Source organism: Enhydra lutris, unplaced genomic scaffold (genome assembly GCF_002288905.1).
Source record: "Enhydra lutris kenyoni isolate GAN:26980312 unplaced genomic scaffold, ASM228890v2 scaffoldscaffold19, whole genome shotgun sequence".
Taxonomy (NCBI): domain Eukaryota; kingdom Metazoa; phylum Chordata; class Mammalia; order Carnivora; family Mustelidae; genus Enhydra; species Enhydra lutris.
Window position 1 is genome coordinate 12,411,165 of NW_019154103.1, and position 25,973 is coordinate 12,437,137.

Here is a 25,973-nt window from a genome sequence, read left to right on the forward strand (position 1 = left end):
ACTAAACTTCTATTTTACATGATGAGTGAATGGTTTAAGTGTGGCATAGAACTACAGAACATGATTATTTAAAAGTTATTTTTATATTTTCTGATTTATATATAACTTATTATTTTAAAGATTTTATTTATTTATTTGAGAGACAGAGATCACAAGTAGGCAGAGAAAGGCAGGCAGAGAAAGAGGGGAAGGCAGGCTACCTGCTGAGCAGAGAGCCCGATGCGGGGTTCCATCGCAGGACCCTGGGATCATGACCTGAGCCGAAGGCAGAGGCTTTAACCCACTGAGCCACTGAGTTGCCCCAACTTATTTTTATTACTTTCGTATAATCTGATGTTTGATAATTAGCAAATGATCAGTGTCTTTCTATAAGCTACTTTGCAATAGAAAATTTATTACTGGTAAAATGTTTACTGATTCTGGTATATAGCTTCTCACTGAAAGCAGCAGCAGCATTTAAAAACAGTAACCTTAGGAGGTACTGCAGTTTCTGGAAATGTGGTATTTTAAAAAATAAAGATTCAAATATCTGGAATCTCAGAATAAGGATTCTATTTTTATATGATTGTCCACAAAATAACAGCTTCTCATTTAGTTTTTATTGGCATACCTTTATTTGTGATCTAAGCAGGAAAAGCCAGTGAAAGAAAGGGAAGGAATGAATTGTATACAATAAAGAACAACAGTGGTGAACTACCAATTCAGGAATTTTGAATAACTTGTAAATTCCCCGTGTATCCTCTAGGACGGCAGTGCTCAAAGTTTGATCCATGTAACTTTGGGGATCCTTGAGATCCGTTTAGAGAATTCAAGAGAGCAGAGCTGTTTTCTTGATAAGACTAAGATAAAATTTGCCCTTTTCACTGTGACATTTACACTGATGGTACAAAAGCAACAAGCAGTGAAAGTATTAGTGTCTTAGCACAAATCAAGGCAGTGGTAGCAAAGTGTACTGTTCTTCATGCCACACACTTGGAAGTAAACAATACAAAAGTTTCCCCTCAAATTTCTTGATGAGACCGTAAAAGGTATTTTTCTAAATCTCAATCATTTTAGTATTCTGTGTGGTGAATATCTTTTTAATCTTCTGGGAGATGAAGAAAACTGGTTCCTTTTTAATATTCTGTGTGATGAAATGGGAAACATGCACAAAATGTCTTGGCTGAGTACCACAGGTCCTTGTCTTGAGGAGAGCAGTGAGTTGAGAGCCAAGCTAGCTTCTGCTTCTGTGTATACCATTTGTGCTTAAGACTCACAGGCAAACTATCCAACAATGGTTGTTCAGACCAGAGTATTTGACATTTTTTTTTTTTTTTTTTAAAGGAGTGAGTTTGTTACTTTAGGGGAAGTAAGTGAGTGCCAGTATTTGTTGCCAGTGACAAAATTTGAGCTTACAAGCAAAAATGAAAATTTTGGAAACTCCTGTCAGGAGTTTGACAGTTTTCCACATAGTCCCTGATTTTTCTGATGAGATTGGTGGTGATATTAAAGAATGTGACATTTTGATTGTGTAAAATGGACCTACATCTGGGTGATCTGCATAGCTTAGTGAACCATTATCTTCTAAATGATCGATGCATGCTGTTAAAGAATTATGCCTGGGTAAAGGTCCATTCAAAGTGCAAGATGGACAAATCGATATTACTGAAATGGGGTACAGAAAGCTCATTGATAGAGTTTTCGATTCCTTAATACAACTAACCTTCAAGTACCAATTGTTGAGTTTTTCATAGCATATCTATAATTATCTGAGAGGCTATTAAAATACACATTCCTTTCACAGCTACAAATATTTGTGAAGTCAGATTTTTCTTCATATACTTCACACAGAAAAAAAAACCCTGAAATAACAGATTGAATGTAGAAACAAAAGAATCTGGCTGTTTACAAATTGAGATTTGCAAAAATGTAAAACAACATTCTAACAAAACATGTAAAAAATAATAATTTTTCATATTCTTTATGTTACCGTGTGATGGGTATATTATTTTAAAAAACATTTATATTTTAAATTCCAGTATGGTAAATGTTAATAGATATTAACTCATATAAATAAAGGTTTTTTAGGGTATCAGTTTTTAAATATAAAAAGGAGTCCTGAGAGACCTTCAGAACTGACTACTACTGGTTTAGGAAGATGAAAATTTAAACAAGTATAGGAATATATAAGTTTTAATTTGATCATATAAATATATGTGAATGTATGAGTCCTTAAAAATTTGTATGTATCTGTGAAGTTATTGTTTTGTTTTGTTTTGTTTTAGGTAAAAACATCTGAAGATTAATGAGACTTAATAAGGCATTTTAACTTTTTTTTGGGAAAAATGCAAAATAAAGAATGTTATGATTATATTGTTATAACCTTTTTATTTTAAATGTTTTTTGTTTTGCATCACGTATTTAGTGTTTAGAAACAACATAAGTCAAATTTGAAAACATTCTCTTATGATGGTTTTTGATCAAGAAATGAAGCTATATTTCTATATTTTTGCCCATATATATGCTTCTTTTACTCATAATTATTATTTTTTATTTTTTTATTATATTTTTTTTTCATAATTATTTTTTTAATGTAGTTATTTAGGAGAGTGGTTCTAGAAAGGAGTAGTTTATTTTGTTAAGTAGTAATGTCCTGCCAGCCAGCTAATGAAATAGTAGTCACTGTTAACAAGGGTTGTAGAACCAAGATAGAATGCGGTATTACGTGCTCATCCAAATAGAAATCATCTGAAGTGTTGTGTATAAGTTTTTAGTCTTGAACCTGTCCAGGAAACAGTGAAGCTTGAGATACATTCTGGTGGAAAACAGTTTTCAGAAGTATGAGAAGATATTACTTAATGGAACTTTGGTTTGTGAAATTTAGACTGAGGAAACTTGTTTAAAAAATATGCAATGGTAATATAAATAGAGGGTTAATAGTAGCAGCCAGTCAATCTTGGAACTTTGAACGCTAGGAGGCATTCATTCAGGCCTAAAATGAAGCGTTCAGCGAATTACTGATGTTGAAAAATGGCATCAGTATAAAACTTACTCCTCCTGCAATTCTGTGGAGGTTGAAAACGTATAGGTTCCAAGGAAAAGAAACTAGTTTGTGTATGCAGCTCTCTACTCAGAAATTGTTAACAAAAAAAAGCATGTATGCATTCTATCTTTTGATACCACTTTCAGAGAAAGAATGCTTGCTATGTTATATCATGGATGTGTTAAGTGAATTAAATAAACATTAATGATTTTTATGAGAAAAATGTTAATTCTCATAAACATCTGCTGAAAAGTCTAATTGTGCTTACTTAAAGTTTTTCTAAAATAGCTGTATCTTGTGTAAATGTAATGAGCGAATTATATTATGATTTTATATCTAACCTACGTCGAAAAGAATAATTACATGGAAGCTTAAATTTTTAAATTCAGTTTTCTTGGAGTTATAGCCTAAAGCCTGTAATACATATATAATTACTGTTTACACAAATTTTAATTTGAATTTAAGAGTAATCCAATAATGTAGATAGTGCAGATACCATTATTAAATCCATTTTACAATGTGAGGGAATAAGATTCAGATTGTTAAGTGTCTTCAGAGCTTTATATTTAGGTGATGCCAAAAAACAGGACAAAAATCCAGGGTATTTGACTTTAATTTCTTGCATTCCCAATATCATATTATCTCTGTAGTATGGCACATGATTACTCAAATTTCCATGTTTAAAATTTTAATTCAATTTTAATAACTTCATAATTGCTATTTTCAGTTTCCTAAAAGGAGATATGTTTATTGTTCATAATGAATTAGAAGATGGATGGATGTGGGTTACAAATCTACGAACAGATGAACAGGGTCTTATTGTTGAAGACCTAGTGGAAGAGGTGGTAAGTTTTGTTCTTCTCCTATCACTCTCAATTTTAAATATTCTGTACATTTCTGGAACTTATCTGTAATCAGGAGAAATTAGTAATGGAACTTTTTTAAATTAAAAATGTCAATTCCCTAGAACAAAGAATTTCTCATTAAAGTGTATTTACTGTAGTAAAGGTTATTTATCTGTAAAGAGGATAACTAAGCCAGCATGTTTGAATCTTTAACTGTTAATTTTCTGGAAGTTTTTTTTCCAGAAAGTTTTTATGAGTTTCTAAGAATTAAAAAAAATTACCATTTGTGCCTATTTGTATCTCCTTTTGTCTTCTTAGTGGTTTTCCTCAGAAATGAGGCTATGAAAAAATGATCACGGAATCTGAATCAAATAGGGTTGCACATGTCTGCTTTCAGAATCTTTATCTCCCAAATATATGTATAATTTTCTAGTAACCTTAGCAAAACTTAGTTTTTACCACCTTTCTACATTTCCAGTATTCCCATTTTTATTGTCGCCACATAATACAACATCAGTAGTCTTGTCACACAGTGTTGATAATTGTGTTTTTTGATAGCAGGTCCGCTTTCAAGTAGCATTTGCATTTCAGACGTATCAGTATCACTGAATCTTTTTTTTTTTTTTAATCTTTTTAAAATCTTTTTTTTTTTTTCAGTATCACTGAATCTTATCAAACATACTACAGTTTTGGAGTTCATCCTTTTTGGATTTGGATTTGTTTAGTGTGATGGAATGGTTTCTTTTTATCTTTCACAACCCTCAGAGCTACTGTTTTAAAATATGTCATGAACTTGATAATATTCTGAAACCTGTACTTTGATTATTTTCCAGGAAGATTGCAGTGGAGAACATTTTTCTTTGTCATTAATTCTCTTGATTAATAGATCTTGATATGTAGAAGTAAAACATAACTTGAGGAAAAGTGGAGGGCAGTTGAGGAAATGGTACAATACATTGCATACAAATAGTTAGTTAGTGGAAGAGCTGGGATTGGAACTCCTAATTCCTAGGTTAGTATTTGGTAATTTACAGTAGGGAGAGATATTTTTCTCAATGTAGGCCAGAAGTGTTCAAACAGAAGAATCTTACTGTGTTGGTTTTACTACAAAATTTCTTAGTTAAAACATTTTTATGTTGGATTTTTTTTCTCCTGCTGTAATACCCCTATCCCTATTTTTCTGATTATTTAAAGAATTTAGAGTATAGTTTAACTTTCTCCAGCTCTTGGGATTCTGGATCAAATTTAATAAGATAAACCTTAAGAAGAATAAGTTAAAAGTTATCCAATGAGTACAGGGGGAAAAAAGCCCAATTTAACATAAAGATACATAACATAAATAAAAGGAAAAAAAATAACAAATTAACGAGTAAGTATGAATGAACGATGTTCTGCTAAAAAGGGCTGCTAAAAAGGAATATAGTCAAACTTTGAATTAATAGTAGATAATTCCAAGTTAGAATTAATGAACAATTTTTACTCTAATACTTAAAATAAGTTTTCATAATGGTCTTCATTGGATCCTAGTGATTCCTTGTAGCTTGAAAAGCCATTTGCAGATTGTCTAGATTTCAGACATTAGATTGGTGGTTGGATTTAAGGATTTTCCCACTCTGAAATTCTAATTACTGTTCTTCAAGAACATGTCTACTTTTATGCTTTAAATCTAGAATGTAAGATTTGTGAGGATTTTTGTCTCTGATTCAGTGGTGTATCCCCATAGTATAGAATAGTGTGTCTGGCATTAGTATGCATTCAGCAAGTATTTGTTGAATGAATTTCTTTATGCCTCACTTTTCCTGACACTCCTGCCCTGCTAGACTACTACCACGTAAAATTTGATTCATCTTTTTATCTCAGAGGCTTCCTAGTTTTCACAGAGGATTTATGCCTTTCTTAGGCTAAATTGTTTCCTCTTGTGTTTCTATAGCACCTTGTTAATCTTTATTTTATTACACTGTATAAAATTAATTTATGGTGTCAACCTATTCTGTAGAGATTAGCTCCTTTTGGGTAATGATTATGCATTTGTGTGTGTGTGTGTGTGTGTGTGTGTGTGTTTTAAGCATACTGCTTTGTTTTATAATAGACATTCAGTGGTTGTTTTAGTTCACTTAGGTATTTGATGGGTAAGGAACAAATTGAGAGAGGTGAATGCCTATATAGATAGACCATTTTTCTATATTATTCAGTGAAAACCTGGTGTCAGATACCCAGTTTTGCTGGGTACTAGGAGTACAGGTCAATAAGTATTCAGTGAAAATTATATGCCCAGTATTGTGCTAGTGGTTATGGGGTGGTTGGGATTAATAAAGAAGAGTTAAGATCTTAAGGTGCTTACAGCCATTATTAAGGAATGAATAATATTAATGTATCTTAAATAATAGGCATGCCAAATAGAGTAAGGTAAAGTTCAAAAGATGATAAAAGAAAATGTCTTTCTATTCAAAGTAGAAGTTTATGTTTTAGGGACTCCATATTTTACTGAGAACTAGTATTTGAAGAAGATACTGTCTGGATAGTTTAGGTTAACAAACAGGTAGGAAGCAGTGAGTGGAAAGGACATTCTAAGTTAAAAAGAAAAAGCCAGTGGTGTTGAGAATACAGATAAGCAAATGGGTAGTTATGTGGGTCCATTGTATAGATACCTAAAAAGAATTGGTACTAGGAGATAGGAAATGTAGACTTGAGTGATATGATAAAGGATTTTGGTTTTATTAAAGGAGGAATTTGTAGGGAGCAGAGAGGTATTAAAGGTCTGGTTTTTAAATTTTGTTTCTTTTTGTTTGGTGTTTCTTAGTGCAGGGGAAAGTTGCACTTGAAACTGAGGAGTCCAGATTGGAGTGGTGAGATAATGGGATTGGGCAGGGCACAGAGGTAATTAAACTCTTTGGGCTGTGGTAATAGTTTGAGAAAAGGGAGGAAAAAGGCCTGAATTCAATAACCACAGGAAGAGGAGGAGAGTAGTAACAATAAGGGAGAGAGTTTTAGAAAGACTTTTCTTGAACTGATAGGTCTTTTCTTGTATATGCAAAAGTAAATATGAGGGACAGGGTAGAGATGTGTTTGAAGATATGATTTTTATTAATTTTAATAAAAATAGATTAATAGTTAAAATTATATAAAATACTATCTTAATGTCTTATCCTTTAGGGCCGGGAAGAAGATCCACATGAAGGCAAAATGTGAGTTTGTGTTAATTACTAAAAGAAAAAAGAAAATATGTTATAAACCTACAAATTAGAAAACTTAGGCCAAAATATATTTTAAAACTGCTACTTTTGGAGCTGTCTTAAAAGTTGTTTTTATTTGGCTCAGAACTGATATGTTAATATTTTCTTTAGGATCTACTGATAGTCTTATTTTTTAATAATGATGGTGTCTTTAATACCTGAATGTAACTCTTCTGTCGCTAAAGGCTTTTCTATAAACATTAATAACAGTATGAAGGTCACGATTCCTCATATTTTTTTTTTTACTTTCTTACTGATAATGCATTTTTTGTTTTTGTAACCACATCTTTTATGTATTTTATATTTCAGTTTTTCAGTTTTTTTTGTTTATTGTGTGTCTGTGTATGAGAAAGAGAGCTGTTCTCCAACATCAGGGCTTTTTTTTTTTTTTAAGATTTTATGTATTCATTTGACAGAAATAGAGCATAAGCAGGAGGAGCGGCAGGGAGAGGGAGAAGCAGACTCCCTGCTGAGCAGGGAACCTGATGCGGGGCTTGATACCAGGATCCTGAGATCATGACCTGAGCCAAAGGCAGACACTTAACCATCTGGGCCACCTTGGCTCCCCCCTCATTTATTTGTATATGAATTTTCTTCTGAAGATGTTAACTCTCAATCCCAAGTCTATTTCAGTCATATGATTTTAATAGAAACTGTTCATCTTCTGATCTCTTTTCACAGGAACATTTTTTTTCTTCCCTTCCTGTCAGAATTTACTAATGGAATTTAAGGCTCTCCTTTCAAGTAGTTGCTTATTCTGTTTCTAACCATTAGAAGACAAAAACATTAAGCTGGATACTCTGCTTGCAGTAAACCTCCTTTAGTTCCCCACCCTTCCTTAGGTGGAACACATGAGATGTTTTCTGAGTCCATTTTCCTTATTGTTTTGTGTAGCTGTTTAACTGTAAAATAGTCTCCATGAGTGAGACTGTACCTTGTTGATTTTAGTAATGTGAGGTCTTCCTGCTACCTATATTTAGATTACGAATTCTGATGAATGTGTGGAGGAGGTATACCGATAATGTAAGCAAATGGAGTGGGTTAGGTGTAAATGCTGTTTTTCTCAAATTACGATAATCTTGATCTTCCTAATTTTACCCCTTTGAAGGAGATTAAGGTACACGGAACTATTTTCCTATAGTACAAACAACAGTGCAAAGTGTTGGGATAAATGTCAACTAATATTCTCTCTTTGTATTAGAGAGTAGGACGCCAAAAATGAGAAGTTGTTTGCCTGCAGTGAGGGGACTGCTGTAATTGATGTGTGCAAAAATGGGGGTCCAGTGTTGTGAAAGCCTCCAGATTTATAAGATACACTGCAAATCTGTATTTTTACCTACTTAAAATAATACCACAGATTTATTTTTAAAAGGAAAGAAAAAAAATGTAGGTCAAATGCCAGTAATACTTCAAATGCGTAATACTGTTTTTTGCCTTTGCCCAAACTACTTTCTTTTTTCTTTTCTTTTTTTTTTTTTTAAAGATTTTATTTATTTATTTGTCAGAGAGAGAGAGAGGGAGAGAGAGCAAGCACAGGCAGACAGAATGGCAGGCAGAGGCAGAGGGAGAAGCAGGCTCCCTGATGAGCAAGGAGCCCGATGTGGGACTCGATCCCAGGACGCTGGGATCATGACCTGAGCCGAAGGCAGCTGCTTAACCAACTGAGCCACCCAGGCGGCCCCCAAACTACTTTCTAGGCCAGAATTCATCATGCATTATGTTTGGTTAATTTCTGTTCTTAATGACCTAACTCATTTATCACTGCCAAGAAGTATTCCTTTATCTTTTCCCTCACGTGTTCCACAGAACTGGTACCCTTCTCTTTTATTCAAAAAAAGCCCTCTGTGCATATCTATCAGTGCACTTTATTATATTTTTGACATTGATTTTGTGGTTATACGTATGTGTGTCCCTTTTTCTTATTGGAGTAGGGACTTCATAAGAGCAGATACTTCCCTTTGTGTCACTGGTATACACCATGTGTTTGAAGAAACACTTTGGCTATTTAGGTGTTATGTGGTTCCATAAAAACTCTAGGATTGTTCTAGCTCTGTGAAAAATGCTAATGGTATTTTGATGTGGGTTGCATTGAATCTGTAGATTACTTTGGGTAGTATGGACATTTTAACATTTGCTCTTCCAATCCATGAACATGGAATATCTTTCAGTTTGTTTGCCTCATCTTCAGTTTCTTCATTGTTTTTTAATGCATTTTGGAATACAAGTCTTTTACCTCTTTGGTTAAGTTTATTCATAGGTATTTTGTTAATTTTGGTACAGTTGTAAATGGGATCGTTTTCTTAATTTCTCTTTATCTTACTTTTTATTGGTGTATAGACATGCAGTTGATTTCCCTATATTGATTTTGTATTCTGTGACCTTACGGAATTCATTTGTCAGTTCTGTAGTTTTTTTGGTGGAGTCTTTAGGGTTTTTCATATAGTAGCATGCCATCTGCAAATATAGTGAGTTTTACTTCTTCCTTACCAATTTGGATGCCTTTTATTTATTTTTCTTGTCTGATTGCTACAGTTAGGACATCCGGTACTCTGTTGAATAAAAGTGATAAGAGTAGACATCCTTGTGTTGTTACTGATCTTAAGGTAAAAGCTTTTAGTTTGTCACTATTGAGTATGATATTTCCATGTATGGCCTTTATTATGTTGAGTTGCATCTCCTCCTGAACCTACTTTGTTGAGCGTTTTTATCATGAATGGATGTTGTAGTTTGTGAAATGCTTTTTATGCATTTATTAAGATGACCATATGGTTTTTATTGTTTCTCTTATTACTCTGATGTATCATGTTGATTGATTTGCAAATATTGAACCATACCGGCATTCCTGTAATAAATCCAACTTAGGGTGAATGATTTTTTGATGTATTGTTAAATTCGGTTTGCTAGTGTTATGTTGAGGATTTTTACATCTGTCTTTATGAGGGATATTGGCCTGTAGTTTTGGGGGGTGTTTTGTAGTGCTTTTGTCTGGTTTTCTTACCAAGGTAATCCTGGTGTTACAGAGTGAATTTGGAAGTTTTCCTTCCTCTTCAGTCTTTTGGAATAGTTTGAGAAGAATTAATGGTATTAACAGTTAATTAATTTAAATTAAAGGTATTAAAGGTATTGAGAATTAAAGGTATTAACATTTTCTTTAAATGTTTGGTAGACAGGGGCACTTGGGTGGCTCAGTTAAGTGTCTTCCTTCAGCTCAGGTCATGATCCCAGGGTCCTGGCATCAGGCCCTACATCATACTCCCTGCTTAGGGGAGTGTCCCCCCCCCACCCCCCGCCATCCCCACACAGTGCGCATGCATTCTCTCTCTCTCTCTCAAATAAATAAATAAAATCTTTTAAAAAAGTGTTTAGTAGACAGAATTCACCTGTGAAGCCATCTGGTCCTGAACTTTTGTTTGTTGGGAGTTCATTGCTTACTGATTCAGTGTCATTTCTTTTTTTTATTTTTTTTTATTTTTTTATTTGAGAGAGAGACAGAGTGAGAGAGCATGAGAGGGGAGGTCAGAGGGAGAAGCAGACTGCCCATGGAGCTGGGAGCCCAATGTGGAACTCAATCCCAGGACTTCAGGATCATGACCTGAGCTCAAGGCAGTCGCTTAACCAACTGAGCCACCCAGGCACCCTTCAGTGTCATTTCTAATAATCAGTCTATTCAGATTTTCTGTTCTTCCTGATTCAGTTTTGGAAGGTTGCATGTTTCTAGGAGTTCATCCATTTCTTCAGGGTTGTCCAATTTGTTTCCATACAATTTTTCATAGTATTCTCTTAAAAGCTTTTGTATTTCTGTTTGTTGGTTGTTACTTCTCGTCCTTCATTTCCGAGTGTATTTATTTGAGTCCTGTGTTTGTTTTTTCTTTATGAATCTGTCTAAGAACCAGTTCCTGGTTTCATTGATCTTTTCTATTTTTTTTTTCTTACTTTCTTTTAAGTTTCTATTTCATTTACTTCTACAGTAATCTTACTATTTCTTTCTACTGGCTTCGGGCTTTGTTTATTCTTCTGTTCTAGCTCCTTTGGGTGTTAAGATTTGGTTGTTATTTGAGATTTTTCTTATTTCTTGAGGTAGGCCTGTATTGCTCTAAACTTCCCTCTAAAGCATCTTTTGCTTCATCCCAAAGATTTGGACTGTTTTCATTTTCATTTGTCTCATGTATTTTTTTATTTCCTCTTTGAATCTTGGTTGACCCATTCACTGTTTAGTAGCATGTTGTTTTCTCAGGATTGATTTCTAGTTTCATACTGTTGTGGGCAGAAAAGGTGCATGATATGATTTCAGTCTTTTTGAATGTCTAAGTTTTTTTGTGGGCTAATGTAATTTATCCTGGGAGATGTTCCAGGTGCACTTGCAAAGAATGTGTATTCATGGTTCTGGGATGCAGTGTTCTGAATATATATCTATCTATCCCATTTAGTGTAACGTGTCATTCAAAATCACTTTTTCCTTGTTGATTTTCTGTCTGGATGATCCATCCATTGATGTAAGTGGGGTGTTTAAGTCTCCTACTGTTACTGTATTACTGTCAGTTTCTCCCATTCTGTCTGTTAATAGCTGCTCTGTGTATTTAGGTGCTCCCATGTTGGATGCGTAGATATTTGTAATTATATATCCTCTTCTTGGATTGTTCCTCTTAGCATTTTATAATGTCAGTCTTTTCTCTTGTCACAGTCTTTGTTTTAAAGCTATTTGTCTGATATAAGTACTGCTACCCTAGCTTTCTTTTCACTTCCGTTTGCCTGGTAAATGTTTTCTTGTGCCTTCACTTTCAGTCCGCATGTGTCTTTAGATCTGAAGTGAGTCTCTTGTAGGTGGCATATAGCTGGGTCTTGCTTTTTTTTTTTTTTTTTTTTTTTTTTTTTGGGTTTAGTTTTAGTCTTGCAGTATTTTTACTAAGTTGTTTTTTAAGCCACGATCAAAACTAAGAATAGATCCCAGGAATTTGTGGCGAAGTGATAGAGGGATGATCTGGAATTACCAGCTTGGCATTAAGAGGTGTTAATCAGCAAGATAGATAATAGTCCTTCACGTAAATGAGAGGAGATTTTAAGAAATTTAATTACTAGTAATTTTTGAAATCAGGTGTGTCATTTTATTCTAAGGTTAAATTTAAATACTTTAGTTATTATATGCAGTGGATCTTGAATATAATGCCACTTACAATAATTTCTGAATGCTTATTTAAAGTATATAGAAACTAAAACATATATAGCCATCTAATTTGTTATGGCAGTAGCTCAAATCTAATTAGGAATACTAAGTCATTCTTTTATTTCAGTCCTTGATGCTGACATCTACTCTCTGTCATCACTCAATCTCACTTTCTGACTTTAAGAAAAATATTAATCAGCCATGTCTATTTTCTTTCAAGAGAGAACTTACCTCCTGTTATAGGGAAAGTTCACGTGGAGGGTAATGTGAGGAAAACTCATTTACTAATTTTTTTTTTTTTTCCTGGATAATTCTGTTGTGGGTTCTACCTGTACCATCTCTCCCTCCTAATGCAAAGAAAAGAGAACACTAGTTATGGTATAAACATGTAACAGTTTCTCATTATCAGAATTAAAATCATTACTGGTACTGTTCATTAATATGGATATTATAGTTCATATTAGACCCTTATTTTACTATATTTTGAAATTATGTATGTTTACAAATATAATAACAAATGTAAAAGGAATGAGATAACTTGATCAGTTGTATTTGTTTTTATTTCATTGTATCAGTGTGAATTAAACTTGTGCTGGTTGTTTAGTTTTGATTGTATAACAGCAAAAAGGACTTCAGATTTACATATTTAATTTGTTCTCTTTTTAAGATGGTTCCATGGGAAAATTTCCAAACAAGAAGCTTATAATTTACTAATGACAGGTACTTGCATATTCACTCTTTGTTTTAAAACTGACCATTTATCATCCATTTTGTCTTTAGCACTCATTTGATATTTAAACATACACAGAGGAAAGACAAGATATTTTGGTGTTAAGAGTCATTGCCAGTTGAAGATACTTAAAAGGCTTCTTTAAAATTAGTCTGAAAATCTTTAACACATGATAATTTGACTTTTCAGGTTCTTACCTACTAAATGAAAGGTAGTATACATATATTGATTTTGATAAGGTGAACGCATATTTCATTTTTTGAATCTACCTTTATAAGCATTGGTACTATTTTATTACAGTTATTTAATGTTTAATCAGAAGCATTGATTAACTGCAGAGTACTCCTAAAAAAAATTAACTTTTTTAGACTCTTCTTATTAAGAGGTTTTACAAATAGAATGTACCCATTTAGCCAGTGTCCTCTACCTGTGGTTAGGTTATTCTTTTGAAGTCATGACAGGTATAACATTATTAACCAGAAATCACTGCTGCAGATTTATTTTTATGTAATACACACATGCAACGTTTGGGTGGTTGTGACTCATAAACTAGAAAATATAAAAATGTATTAAAATTGTCTTTATTATAAAACAAGTTCCTGGTGAAAACTTACATATGTTTATAACTTCCAAATGTACTTTATAATTGTTACTTAACACAATTTTTTTTTATTTGGTAATTAGGAAATAAAACTAACAGCTTAATTTTTACAGTTGGCCAAGTATGCAGTTTTCTTGTGAGGCCCTCAGATAATACTCCTGGTGACTATTCACTTTACTTTCGGACCAATGAAAATATTCAGCGATTTAAAATTTGTCCAACACCAAATAATCAGTTTATGATGGGAGGCCGATATTATAACAGGTAAGTTGTGAGAAATTTTAGTTATCTTTTACTTTTAGCAAAAATAATTGAAACTTCAATAACATAGTGTTATCAGATTCAAAACTGTATAAAAGTGTCTGACTTTTTAGAATTTAAAATAAGGCCTTTAATGTAATTTAGTAGTAGTCATGTCCAAGGATTCTCAAACAGTGTCAAAAATGAATATAAATTAAAAAGTTATAATTTGTTTTCCTTCAAGATAATTTATATGTTTGTTGATTATGTATGGACTGTTTTTATACTAAATTTGCTAAGTCCTTAACTGTAGGGTAACAAAACATTTGTTCTAAGAAAAAGAATATATTACATTCTTTTATTAGTGAGACATTTTACTTTATTTTTTTTAAAGATTTTATTTATTTCACACAGAGAGTACAAGAAGGGGGAGCATCAGGCTCCCCCTGGTAGACTGGGGAGGTAGACTGGGGAGCCCAGTGTGGGGCTCAATCCCAGAACCCTTAAGCTGGCATGCTTAACCGCCTAAGCCACCCAGGTGCCCCAGGACATTTTAATAGGAAGAAAAAGTTCTTAAAGATTAAAGAGAGACTTTACTACAAATGTTACCCATGTAACTGGGTTGTTCTCAAGTCGATATTTCTTGGTTCTAATTATTGGTTCCTACTTCTCATTTTAAAAATTATAGTAAATTCATTGCTTATCCCAAAGCTCAGAATGAACTTTAGTCACTGGAGCAGGAAAATGAGTCAATAGAGAAACCATATGATAGAATCTCAGCTTTTTTTTTTTTCCCCCCTGTATATTAAGAAAGAAATCTTATATTTTTGTTTTTCCTAATGTAAAGAATTCCCCGTATTAGCTAACTCTAGAGTGGCCTTGTCTTCCTCTTTTGGAGGCTTTCATAAACTAAAATGATGGCATTTGCCTAGTTTAATCTCTTAATACCACAGCAATATTCTCCATCCCATTTAGTATTTCTCTTAATTCCAGCTTGACTTTTGAGGGTATAGAGATCCAGCAGCTGTTTTATCTTAGAAAACAAACAAAAAAACAAGTTGTAGTTGCTTGCCAGAAGGCCCATGAACAGTTAAGAGACATCAAGTGGCAGATGTGAGTCTCGACATTTGGATCCTTTTGCACACGTATACAGAAAAGCTGCTTGAGTGGTTTCTATATTAATAGTACAATCTAGACATCTTCACTAGCTAGCTAGCTGCAATTTAAGCTCTTTATGAAGGTAAATTACTTTTTCCCATTTTCCAGTTTTCTAGTGGTTTGGAATATATAAAACTAAATTGAAAACATATATTCTTAACTGAATTGATAAATGTCTATCTGGAAACTTTTTAAAATATAAAATAATTTACATAGATTTATTTTCAGTGAGGTTTGTTTACTGACTTAAACTTCCTTAGGATATGCATTCTGCAAGATGAAAATTCTTCCTACATAATGGAAGCAGTCTGTAAAATATGTAAAGGTTGGCTTTTTTATTGATAAAGACCAGAATGAAGCAAGAAGAAAGAAGTATTTGAAATATATTTCTTTCTAAATTATGAGTCTGCTTACAAAATGATGACTTAAAAAATTTTAAATACATGTTAATTTAGTGGCTGTGATCAATAACCCTAACATCCCAATTTTTTCTTTAAAAAAAAAAATTTATTTTTTTATTTTAGGGAGGAAGTGATTGAAAGAGCATGTGTGAGTCGGGGGAGGAGCGCAGGGAAAGAATCTTTCAAGCAGAACGCCCCCCCCCCCCCCCCCCCGAGCGTGAGGACCGATGTGGGGCTTGATCTCACAACCCATGAGATCATAACTTGAGCTGAAACCAAGAGTCTGCTGAGCCACCCACGTGGTCCCCCACCCACAAATTTTCTTTATAGATATGTTCATTTGATAAAGTTCAGGAGTATTGTTATTCCTAGCATATAATACTAACTTTTTTTTTACCCCAAAGAAAGCTAGAATTATGTAAATCTGATGCCTGGAAAAAGGCAGTTTTACAGTTTGGGAATATATATTTCAGCATGGAAATATATTCTTTTACAGCATTAGTGTTAGTAATAAAGTAAATCTTAGAAGATAAACCTTTGTGGGGTGTTTGGCTGACTCAGTTAAGAAGAGCATGTGACTCTTGATCTCAGGGTTGTGAGTTGAAGTCTCATGTTGAGTGTAGAGATTACTAAGAAAAAATAAATGGACTTAAAAAGATACACCTTTGTGCTTATCACTTACTGTTTAGATATTTAAATGTTAAGTTGGATTATCCAGTAAATGTATGTACAGAGACATACTGTGCTGTCTTTTCTTCCCACTAATTCTACATTAGTCTTTTGGTAAAGAGAGGTAGCACTCAAGTCTGTTCATTTAGAAACTGCTTTTTTGAGACATAACTTTAACATTCCTATATTAAAACTTTTACAAAAAGCAGGAGAAGCATTTAACAGCAAGTATAATTCAGCAAACATTTATTAACTAATTTACTTTTTGAAATATATTGTACAGACCCCATGCATATACATTTAAGAGAAAGGTCTATGAGGTACAGGTCTATGAGAACAGATGGTTGGCTGACCTTGATGAGTTCAGGACTGTATACGTGGACATGGGAGACTCAGTGGAAAGAGAGCAGTTGAGATAGTGATGAGAAGGGAGAGGGACGAAGGATTTTGGTCAGACCTTGAAGATTACTAACATTTATCTAGCAGGTTCAAGGAGAGACATGGTTTTATTTATTAAGTAAATTACTAAAATGAAAGTGTAGTAGTGAACATGTTTTAGTTTTCTGAGAGGTAAATATGTCATTTCCTACCTAAAACTTGCATGGAATATCTAGGAAATTCTGGGTTGTTGTGTCTCCCTTGACTGTTTCTTTAGGTGTATCTGAGTAGAATATGAACTAAAGTAATTAAAAAAAAAAAAAAGGCATCTTGAAAGTCCAGCTCATTGGTAAAAATATATTTGATTGGTTGTCACAGACTTTTTAAATTTGTTCTTGGGCAGTCTGAACTGTGTATTCTTTCAGCTCATGGACAAGAATTATATTGTAATGCTGAGATGCTCCACAAGATCAATTGCATTTTATAGTTACTGAGTCAGAAACCTTTGATATTTACTGTTTTTTATGGATTTGATGCTTTTTGCTTTAAAACAAATAGTCATCTCTGTGATGGTATCTGTCTTCAAATGTCTTTTCTGATTTCCTGTTTTTCTTTAATATTTTTGGATTTATATGTGGCATTACCTTATTCCTTTAAACACTTACAACCCTCATTGTCTTTTTTGATGTGAATACTTTTTGATTTGTCTTGTTTTGCCCCCTTGTGTAAAATGCTGCCTCTGGTATGCAGTTCATATCCATTCATACTTATTTTTTCATTAATCTTTTCAAGTCTCCTATTTTGCTATTTTTAACATTATATTTGCTTTAAATTAATTTTGTACTATGGCAAAGGCATTTTATCTTTGGAGACATATATATGTGCATATATATGTGCATATATATGTGTGTATCTTTGGAGAGGGGGTGTGCATATGTATATATACACATATGTATCTCTAGAGATAAAATATATATTTCAATTCCATGAGTAGAAGAACTGTGGAAAAAATCAAGTGGAAGATTAAACAAGATCTGTTTTGAGAAATGTTTTCTCTCTGTCCCTAAAATAGCCATTCCTCCACTATATTAAAGGAAGTTTAAAAGTGTAAGATTTAAATATTCAGGACAATAAAATGGCCTACAGAAACACTTTTACATTGGAAAATTCATTATGCCGTGCTATAATACATGTTAAATTACATTATATAATGTCATTTTATTTTCTGTTTTACTAGTAAAATTTCCCAGATAGTAAGAATATTTTAATAGCATTGCTTTTCAAAATCATCAATAAGCCTTCCCTGTGGTAGCTATAATCTTACATGTAAAATTAGCTCCTGGTCTGTTTGTTTCTCCTTTTACTTGCTGTTAATGTTTTATGATCTAACTTCATCTGATTGTTACGAAAGAAAATGTGTGTTTTGTGATAAAAATTCTTAAAATCTACCTGAACATGCTATATACATGCCATTTTTCTTTCAGTTCTTTCTCAATTCCTCAGAAATACTCTTAAAAAAAAAAAGGTAGACTTTTATTCTTTTCTTACTTATACTGACTCTTTGGGTATGTGTATACAAAATTGTAGTCTCTGACTCAGGTATTCTGATCTGTAAATGAATTCTTGCTTTTCTAAAATAATCAGACTGTTGTAATCATATATACTATTGATGTATTTGGGTTATATGCTTTGGAAAACACTTGCAAATACATAATTCTTGCTAACAGGGTCTTTGTGTATTTTCAAGATTTGCATTTTTTATGAGACAAATTATATCAATGTTAGTAATTTTTATTTTAACAGCATTGGGGACATCATAGATCACTATCGAAAAGAACAAATTGTTGAAGGGTATTATCTTAAGGAACCTGTACCAATGCAGGTCAGTGTTGTTTTTCTTTTTGCAGTAATAAGCATTTTATTTTAAAATGCATTTTTGGTGGTATGTTTTATGCACACATTCATGGATTTAAAATTGGATAAAATTTAAAACTGCCATTACTCAGATTCTTTCAGAAAGTAAATTGTAAGAGAAACACTTAGTTTTTATTTATGTTGTTTCTAGCTTCTGTGGCTTTTTGAGAATAGAAGGAGCGGTGGGGCAGAAGCCATGTTACTTTGGGTCAGGGAGTGAGCTTGTTGGAGGCAAAAATGGAGACAGCAAGGATCAATCACAGCTGGACTTACGTAGGTGAGCTTGGTAGATAAAATAAAAATGAAATCCAGAAGAAGATACAGGGCTGAGGGGGGTTTAAACTTTTTATTTCATTGTTTATTTGGCTATAGGTTTATGGTTGAGAGAGTTTTGTGCATGTCTGTATATTCTGCATTAAGCCACTAGTAGCGAGCAGAGTGACAGTGGTGGGTGAGATGGGGTAGTGGCAGTACTTGATGTACACGGCCCTAGGGAAGACAAGAGTAGTTAAAATCCCCAATATATGAAGAAGGATGGGTCTTGAGCAAGGGGGGCTCTTGAATCTTAGCTGCTTAATGCATAGTGTGATTGCTTATTCTCTGTATTTCTTATACTTTCTGAAGAGTGGTGGGCAACATTTGTAGCAGAGGTTAGGAACAGGTGTTTCAAAAGAGTGATAAAGAATTTTCTATGTCGGAAATGGAGGTATTGATAGTCCAAGGACATAAAGAAGGTTTTGGGTGCCCAGCTACACTTCCATAGTGACTGGTTATGTCTGTAGCTTCTCAGTTTTTCCTCCTCCTAACAAGTTAGTTTCAGATGGTTGTACCTGCTATTCATAGCAGTTTCAGAGGTGGGGGATCATTATTCTGATGCTTAATATCAATTGAAGAATCTTGTCACACTTAATACAGCTTCATTTCCTCATCCTTGCTTGTAGAATGTGTGGTCCCCGAGAGCAGGGGTGTGTGTCCAGGGCCTGGAGTGATGTCTGGGTTACGGAATCAACGACTGTCTTCTTTCCAGCAGGACCTACTTCAACCCCTCTGTATTCTCACTGTGCCTGTTGCTCTCTCCATGTCCACCCTTTCCTCTGGCAAGCACTGCTAGTTTAAGATCCATTTCAAGTTTCAGTTTCTCCTTGACACTTTCCTAATAACCATAGTCAGCCCTGAAGTCTCGCTTTTGTTGGCAGTTCTGGCAGACATCGTTCACTGTTCTACTTAGTGCATATTAGAACGAACTTTTTATTTAAAAAGATGTTATTTTTTTATTTGACAGTGGTGGTGGGGAGCATAAGCAGGGAGAGTGGCAGCCAGAGGGAGAGGGAGAAACAGAATCCCTGCTGAGCAGGAAGCCTGATGCAGGGCTTGATCCCAGGATGCTGGGATCATGTATTCCACCCCCCCCACCCCGCCCCGGGCTTTTTTCTTTTAATCACATAGTGTGGTACATGTTTTCTAGAAGCATTGCTCAGGGTCTTTTTATTAGGGGTGGGAGGTGCCTTTACCCACCACCTATAGTTCTACTGCTATATCCTGAATTCTAATTCACATTGGCTTTTGTTGATTTTGTTTCAGAAGTCTACACATTTTATTTGTTTACAAATTAAGTCATACATTTTCCCATCTTGAAATTATGCTTAGAATTTTTAATTTAAGGTTTTTAAGAAAAACTTACCTTTTAGAATAAAAACTCTTAGCACAGTAAGTGGTATTTGACATTTAAACTTTCATACTTAAGTTACAAGGTTTTTTAAGAAGTACTTCAAATACATAGTCTGCCGCACTCCCATGTTGCAGTTTCATAACTCAGCAAACCCCAAATTGTTGTCATTTGCAAAAGTGCCAACTAATGCCTTAAATACTTCAGAAATACTGATGCCAATTAGAAAGCAATTTGATTACTACATAAAAACCATTAAATCTATTTCAAGTCTATTAATTAGGGCCTGGCATAAAAAAGTAGGTTACCATAGGAGTTTGGGAATCCTAATACTTACCTATCCTTCCCAGCAGGATACTAGTACAGAAAAGAAAGTATAATAATAACCTTTTATTAATGGAAAAACTTATTAGCTCACTCCCCCTGGGGTGACTCTGCATACCCTCACTCAGAGTAGGATGCTGGAATGGAAAGAGCAGTCCTAGGTACTTCCTTTGTCCTAGGTGCTTACTTTGTAGAGCTAATCCTTCTCAAGACAGACATTAGAAGAGAAAGAGCCTTTTGAGACAATGCAGCCCACAATAAAATAGGCAACATTTTTTAAGCACTGTGTTTTAGACACTGTTCTTACTAGTTTATTTAATTTTCAACAACTTGATGAGGTTTCTACTGTATAATAGGGAAATTGAGACTGGAGGGGGTAATGACTTAGGGCATCAAGTCATCCTTGACTCTTCTTTCTCTCCCTCCTATGCTTTGTATCCATGCTGTTGGGAACATCATACTGCCTCTGCCTTCCAAACAAATGTAGCACGTGACCACCGTCAGAATCTGACTTTGGTCTACCTCTTTCCACCTTTGCCCCTTATGCTGCACAACAGCAGTCTGAGGGATCCATTTGAAATGTAAGTCAGATCATTTCATTCCTCTCTTTAATACTTGCACCTGTTCTACATTTCATTCAGAGTGAAAGCCAAAGTCCTTACAGAGGCCTCTCAAACCATAGATGTCATCTCATTGGTCCTCTGAACTCCTCTTTCTACCATCCTTCTCTCTCATTTGTCTCCACTCATACTGGCTTCTCTGCTGTTTTTTGTTTTGTTTTGTTTTTTAAACATGCCAGTTTCTCTCATGCTTTAGGATCTTTGCTTTACCTGTTGACTCTGCCCAAAATGATTTTTTTTCTTCTATATCCACTTGTCTCATTCTCTTACTTCTTATGCTTCACAATGAGATTGACCCTTATACCTTATTTAATAGTGCTACTTGCCCTACCCTGTAAAGCACTTACCATTTCTTAATATACAGTATGATTTATGTATTATATTTATTATCTTTCCCTCATTAGAATGTAAGTTCTTTGAGGATACGGATCTTTGATTTGCACATTGATGTTATCTCCAGAACTAGTACAGACCCTGGCACTCAACATATTATTGAGTTAAATGGGTAGAGTAGGCCCTAAAGCCTTCCCTTTGTCATCCAGTGATTTAGTGGAGTTTGGAAAGTGAAGTTCTGTCCTTGGCCATAGTTTCTTCTAATATATTGGAATCCTTTAGAGGTTGTAGGTAAGTATATTAGCCCCTACTCTAATATATATAATTTAGAAAAGAGCTTTGGAGATCATCCTGAAATCAGATATTTAAATCCAGATATTAGTGTAGTTGTGTATTAAATAACAGACCACAAATATGCCCCATTCTGTAGCCAATACTAAATATTATCATCATTATTATTTTTAAAGATTTTATTTATTTGAGAGAGTGAGAGAGAGCATGAGCTGGGGGAAGACGGAGGGAGAGGGAGAGGCAGACTCCCTGCTGAGTAGGGAGCCCAGTATGGGATTATGACCTGAGCTGAAGGGAGACGCTTAACTGAGCTACCCAGGCGCCCCTAAATATTATCATTATTGAATAAAAGACTGGTAAGTACAAATCTATGTAACCAGGAAAGTAGTCAGTTTACTGTTTATCATCTGGGTCCAGTGTATCCTTTTAAATTTTTTATTCTTCAGCCTTTTTATGAATAATCCTTAGAAGTAGGAATAAAGGTATAGTCCAAAAAAGGCTATTGGAAAATTTAATAAGAATTTAAACATAGCAAACTCAAATGTTTTCCCATATTTCCTTGGTTATAAAGGCTTGAAATAAGCAGTTGTTAATCCACTGTCATGCATGGACCTGGAATATACCATTTTGTAAATCCTAATTCCAGATTTCTGATACATCTCTAATTAATTCTTGCTGTATAATTACTCTGGTTATTCTTCCCACACTTTCATTATCAGAATACAACAGTGATTCCAGATGTAAATATCTCTCCACTGCGTTTTAGTTTATGATTCTTGATAATTTTGAAAACTTGGATGGCTTATTATTTTTTTAGGAGAGTACCGTCTTCTTTGCTTCATGAGGGTAAAATATTTTTCTGTGTGGATTTTTAAACATCAGTTACAGTGATAAATGTGAATTTTGAAATTTCTATGTTTCCTTCTACAACCTTTGAATACAAAGTACCTTTTGTCCACTTACAGATCATATTAAGTGAATCTTGGTGCACAAACATAAAAATTTAAAGAACCCTTATTTCTTTTTAGCAAAACAGGACAGCCTAGATTCTTACCACAAAATATTGCATGATGACATCCTTGCTATTAAATGACTGACTAGACAGAAACACAATACATATTTCCTCTCCCCACCCCCCACCACTAGAAATACATCGTTTACTCAGTATTTCTTGAGTTTGAGGGAAGTCTAAGGATACTGTCATTTGAAGAATTGCAGTCTGAGATTTTTGCTCATCAAAAATGAATTTTACCATCACAGTAGATCACAAAGTGCTGCTGCCTCTTTGTATTCATCTTTTGATTCTTTTAATAATTGTCAAACATCTTCTATGTCAATTTTTTTCTCTTTGCTATTAGTGGAAAATCAAAGGTTCTGGGCTCTGCTCAATGAAAACTAATAAAAAGATAACAGGTGGGCTTTTTACACTTTTTTGAAAGATGCTGCAACACTTGGTAACACAGTTAAAAAAAACCAAACACAAACCAACAAAGTGTGATGCAGTGGAGCTAGTGTATTTCACTCTTGCATCATCCTATAAGTTAATGGTTGGCAAACTTTTCTTTTAAGGGCAAGATAATAAATATTTTAGGGTTTGCAGGCCTCCAGTCTCCATCTCAGCTGCTGAGCTCTGCCTTTGTACTGAGAAGGCAACCACAGACAAAACATAAAGCAATAAGTGTGGGTTTTCGATTAAACTTTATGTCCAACACCAGGCAGTAGGCTAGATTTGGCACCTGCACCATGGCTTGCCCACCCCTGCTCTTTAGCATACTTGAGAAGTAATTATTGAATAATGATGAAAATTGTTCCTAGGATGATGAAATAACAGAATGTTTTAAGATAGAGGAAAAAATACGATTTTTGAAAATCTCATATCTTAGATTTATAAGAGGATCAGATGGACGTATGAAGTCTCTAAGAAAACAGTCCTAAAATATTAATCCTAGCAAATAGTAAGAACTGCTGAAAAAAGAAACTAGGAAACTGAAATTGAATCCAGCGGATCCCAGTGGTAATACCGATGACTGATTTATTTTGGAGAGATCATTATGAAGATACTTTTCTCTGTAGATTCTTCCTGACATCAGAATTCTTTTTGTTACTTGGGAGGATTTAGCAGTTAAGAGACACGTGTCCATTCCTAAAAGTAGAGTTACATAAAACCATGGAATAAAGACCGCAATGTTATGGGAAGGTAAGGTTAGGGGTACAACACTCAAGAACCTCATCAGTAACATATAAAGATAAGAACCTAATAAAATGTAGCCTAGTTTTTATATGTATTAAATGCTTAAGAAATCTTTAACTACTACAATAAATACGGGCCTTGACCTTGAAAAAGACCTGAAGTTTACCTGTCAAAGAGGCTATCAGAAGGGTTGTGATTATTGTAAAGTGGTAGAAGGAGTATTTGAAATCAGATGGTATTGTAACACCCTGTGTGGATGGATGGGTGGGTGTGGCATATAACAGTTAGTGGGTGGAGAGGGTTGTGAGGTACTAGAGATGTGTTTTGTATATTCCTTTGCATCTCATATCAGCTGCGTGCAATTTTCTGCATTCACCTAGTGCTTCTCACAGACACAACTGTGCCTAAGCAAATAGGAATTGGTTTTATGTTTGAACTGGTTCCCAGTTTATCAGTTCTCTTGGGACCAATTCATGTTGTCCATGTTATTTGCTATAACACAACAAGGCAACATAACAAAACTGTATTTTTGAGACTTTCTTTGAAAAGCAAAGGATCTCTTAATATACATATTTCAGAATTTAGCCTTAAAAACTTTATTTAAATGTTTTAGACACACAACCTGGCTTTTAATTGGTAATTTAGATTTTATTTCCATCAAGAATTCATGAAATAATTTTAATATTTTTAAAAATTCAGGATCAAGAACAAGTACTCAATGATACAGTGGATGGCAAGGAAATTTATAATACAATTCGTCGAAAAACAAAGGATGCGTTTTATAAAAATATTGTTAAAAAAGGTTATCTTCTAAAAAAGGGTAAGTATTAACTTGAAAGATTCAATTTCAGTATTTTCCACTAATAGTTAGTAATTGACCCTTGTTTAAAGCTTTTGTAGCTAAGCATCCTTCAAAATCTAGTCTAGGATAAAGAAGATGTGTATATATATATACACACACACGTACACATATGCACACACACAGTGGAATACTGCTCAGCCATCAAAAAATGAAATCTTGCCATTTGCAACAATGTGGATGGAACTAGAGGGTATTATGCTAAGCAAAATATATCAAAGATAATTATATATGATCTATTTCATGTGTGGAATTTAAGGAACAAAACAGAGGATCATAGAAGAAGAGAGGAAAAAACAAAGCAAGATGAAATCAGAGAGGGAGACAAACCATAAGAGACTCTTACTCATAGGAAACAAACAGGGTTGCTGGGAAGGAGAGACGCGGTGGGGACGGGGTAATTGGGTGATGGACATTAAGGAGGGCACGTGATGTAATGAGCACTGGGTATTATATAAGATTGATGAGTCAATAACCTCTGCCTCTGAAACTAATACATGTTAATGAATTGAGTTTAAATTTTAAAAAATGCAGAGTCTGGGTATATTAAGCCCACATTTTCAAGCAGAGTTTAATGACACACGCTTACATATTTCCAAGTTTCTCTTTCATTCTTGAGGTCAGGTTATTTGATTCTTTGCCCACTCTCTCCCTGATACTTCATTATTACTATTTTTTTAAAAGACTTCTAATGACACTTGTCACATTATTGTTTAGATGTTTCTGTTGTATAGATTTGCCTCAGATTAACATTAAGAAATGATAGGAGGTCAGTTGGTAGGGTGTGGGGTAGAAGAGTATTTTCTTAAAATTAAAAAAGAATTACTCCTAAGCAAGAATTTTAAAGATTTTATCTTGATGAAACTTGAAAAGATACAGTTACGGTACTGCTGTCATTTACTCTGTGATTCACTAAAACAAGCAGTGTAACAAAAGGCACTTTTTTACAGATAAATATGATAGGCATTTTCTCATTTTGTAAGGACTGGTATGTTACTGAAGCTTTGGAATAAAAAGGAAATACGATTTTTATTTTCAGTAACAGCAATTTGTGTGTGTGTGTGTGTGTGTGTACACACACACGCAAACATGGCTTTATAGTTTATTATTTGGCTAATGGAAAGCACCCTTTTTTATTTTTTCACAGGCAAAGGAAAACGGTGGAAAAACTTATATTTTATCTTAGAGGGCAGTGATGCCCAACTTATTTATTTTGAAAGTGAAAAACGAGCTACCAAACCAAAAGGATTAATAGATCTCAGTGTATGTTCTGTCTATGTTGTTCATGATAGTCTCTTTGGCAGGTAAGAAATTGGTTTCCTATTTCTTTTGGAATT

At 34.1% G+C, this 25,973-nt stretch overlaps 1 protein-coding gene across 1 annotated transcript in view; it reads left to right on the top strand.

The window, feature by feature from the left end:
* LOC111148287 (RAS p21 protein activator 1) overlaps positions 1-25,973 on the top strand; it is a 116,101-nt gene that overhangs the window by 58,311 nt on the left and 31,817 nt on the right. The window contains exons 5-11 of the mRNA XM_022504767.1: positions 3,750-3,867; positions 7,021-7,052; positions 12,929-12,981; positions 13,706-13,856; positions 18,242-18,320; positions 24,477-24,597; positions 25,784-25,940. Coding sequence (XP_022360475.1) covers positions 3,750-3,867; positions 7,021-7,052; positions 12,929-12,981; positions 13,706-13,856; positions 18,242-18,320; positions 24,477-24,597; positions 25,784-25,940 — 711 coding nt within the window. The remainder of the gene's footprint in view (positions 1-3,749; positions 3,868-7,020; positions 7,053-12,928; positions 12,982-13,705; positions 13,857-18,241; positions 18,321-24,476; positions 24,598-25,783; positions 25,941-25,973) is intronic.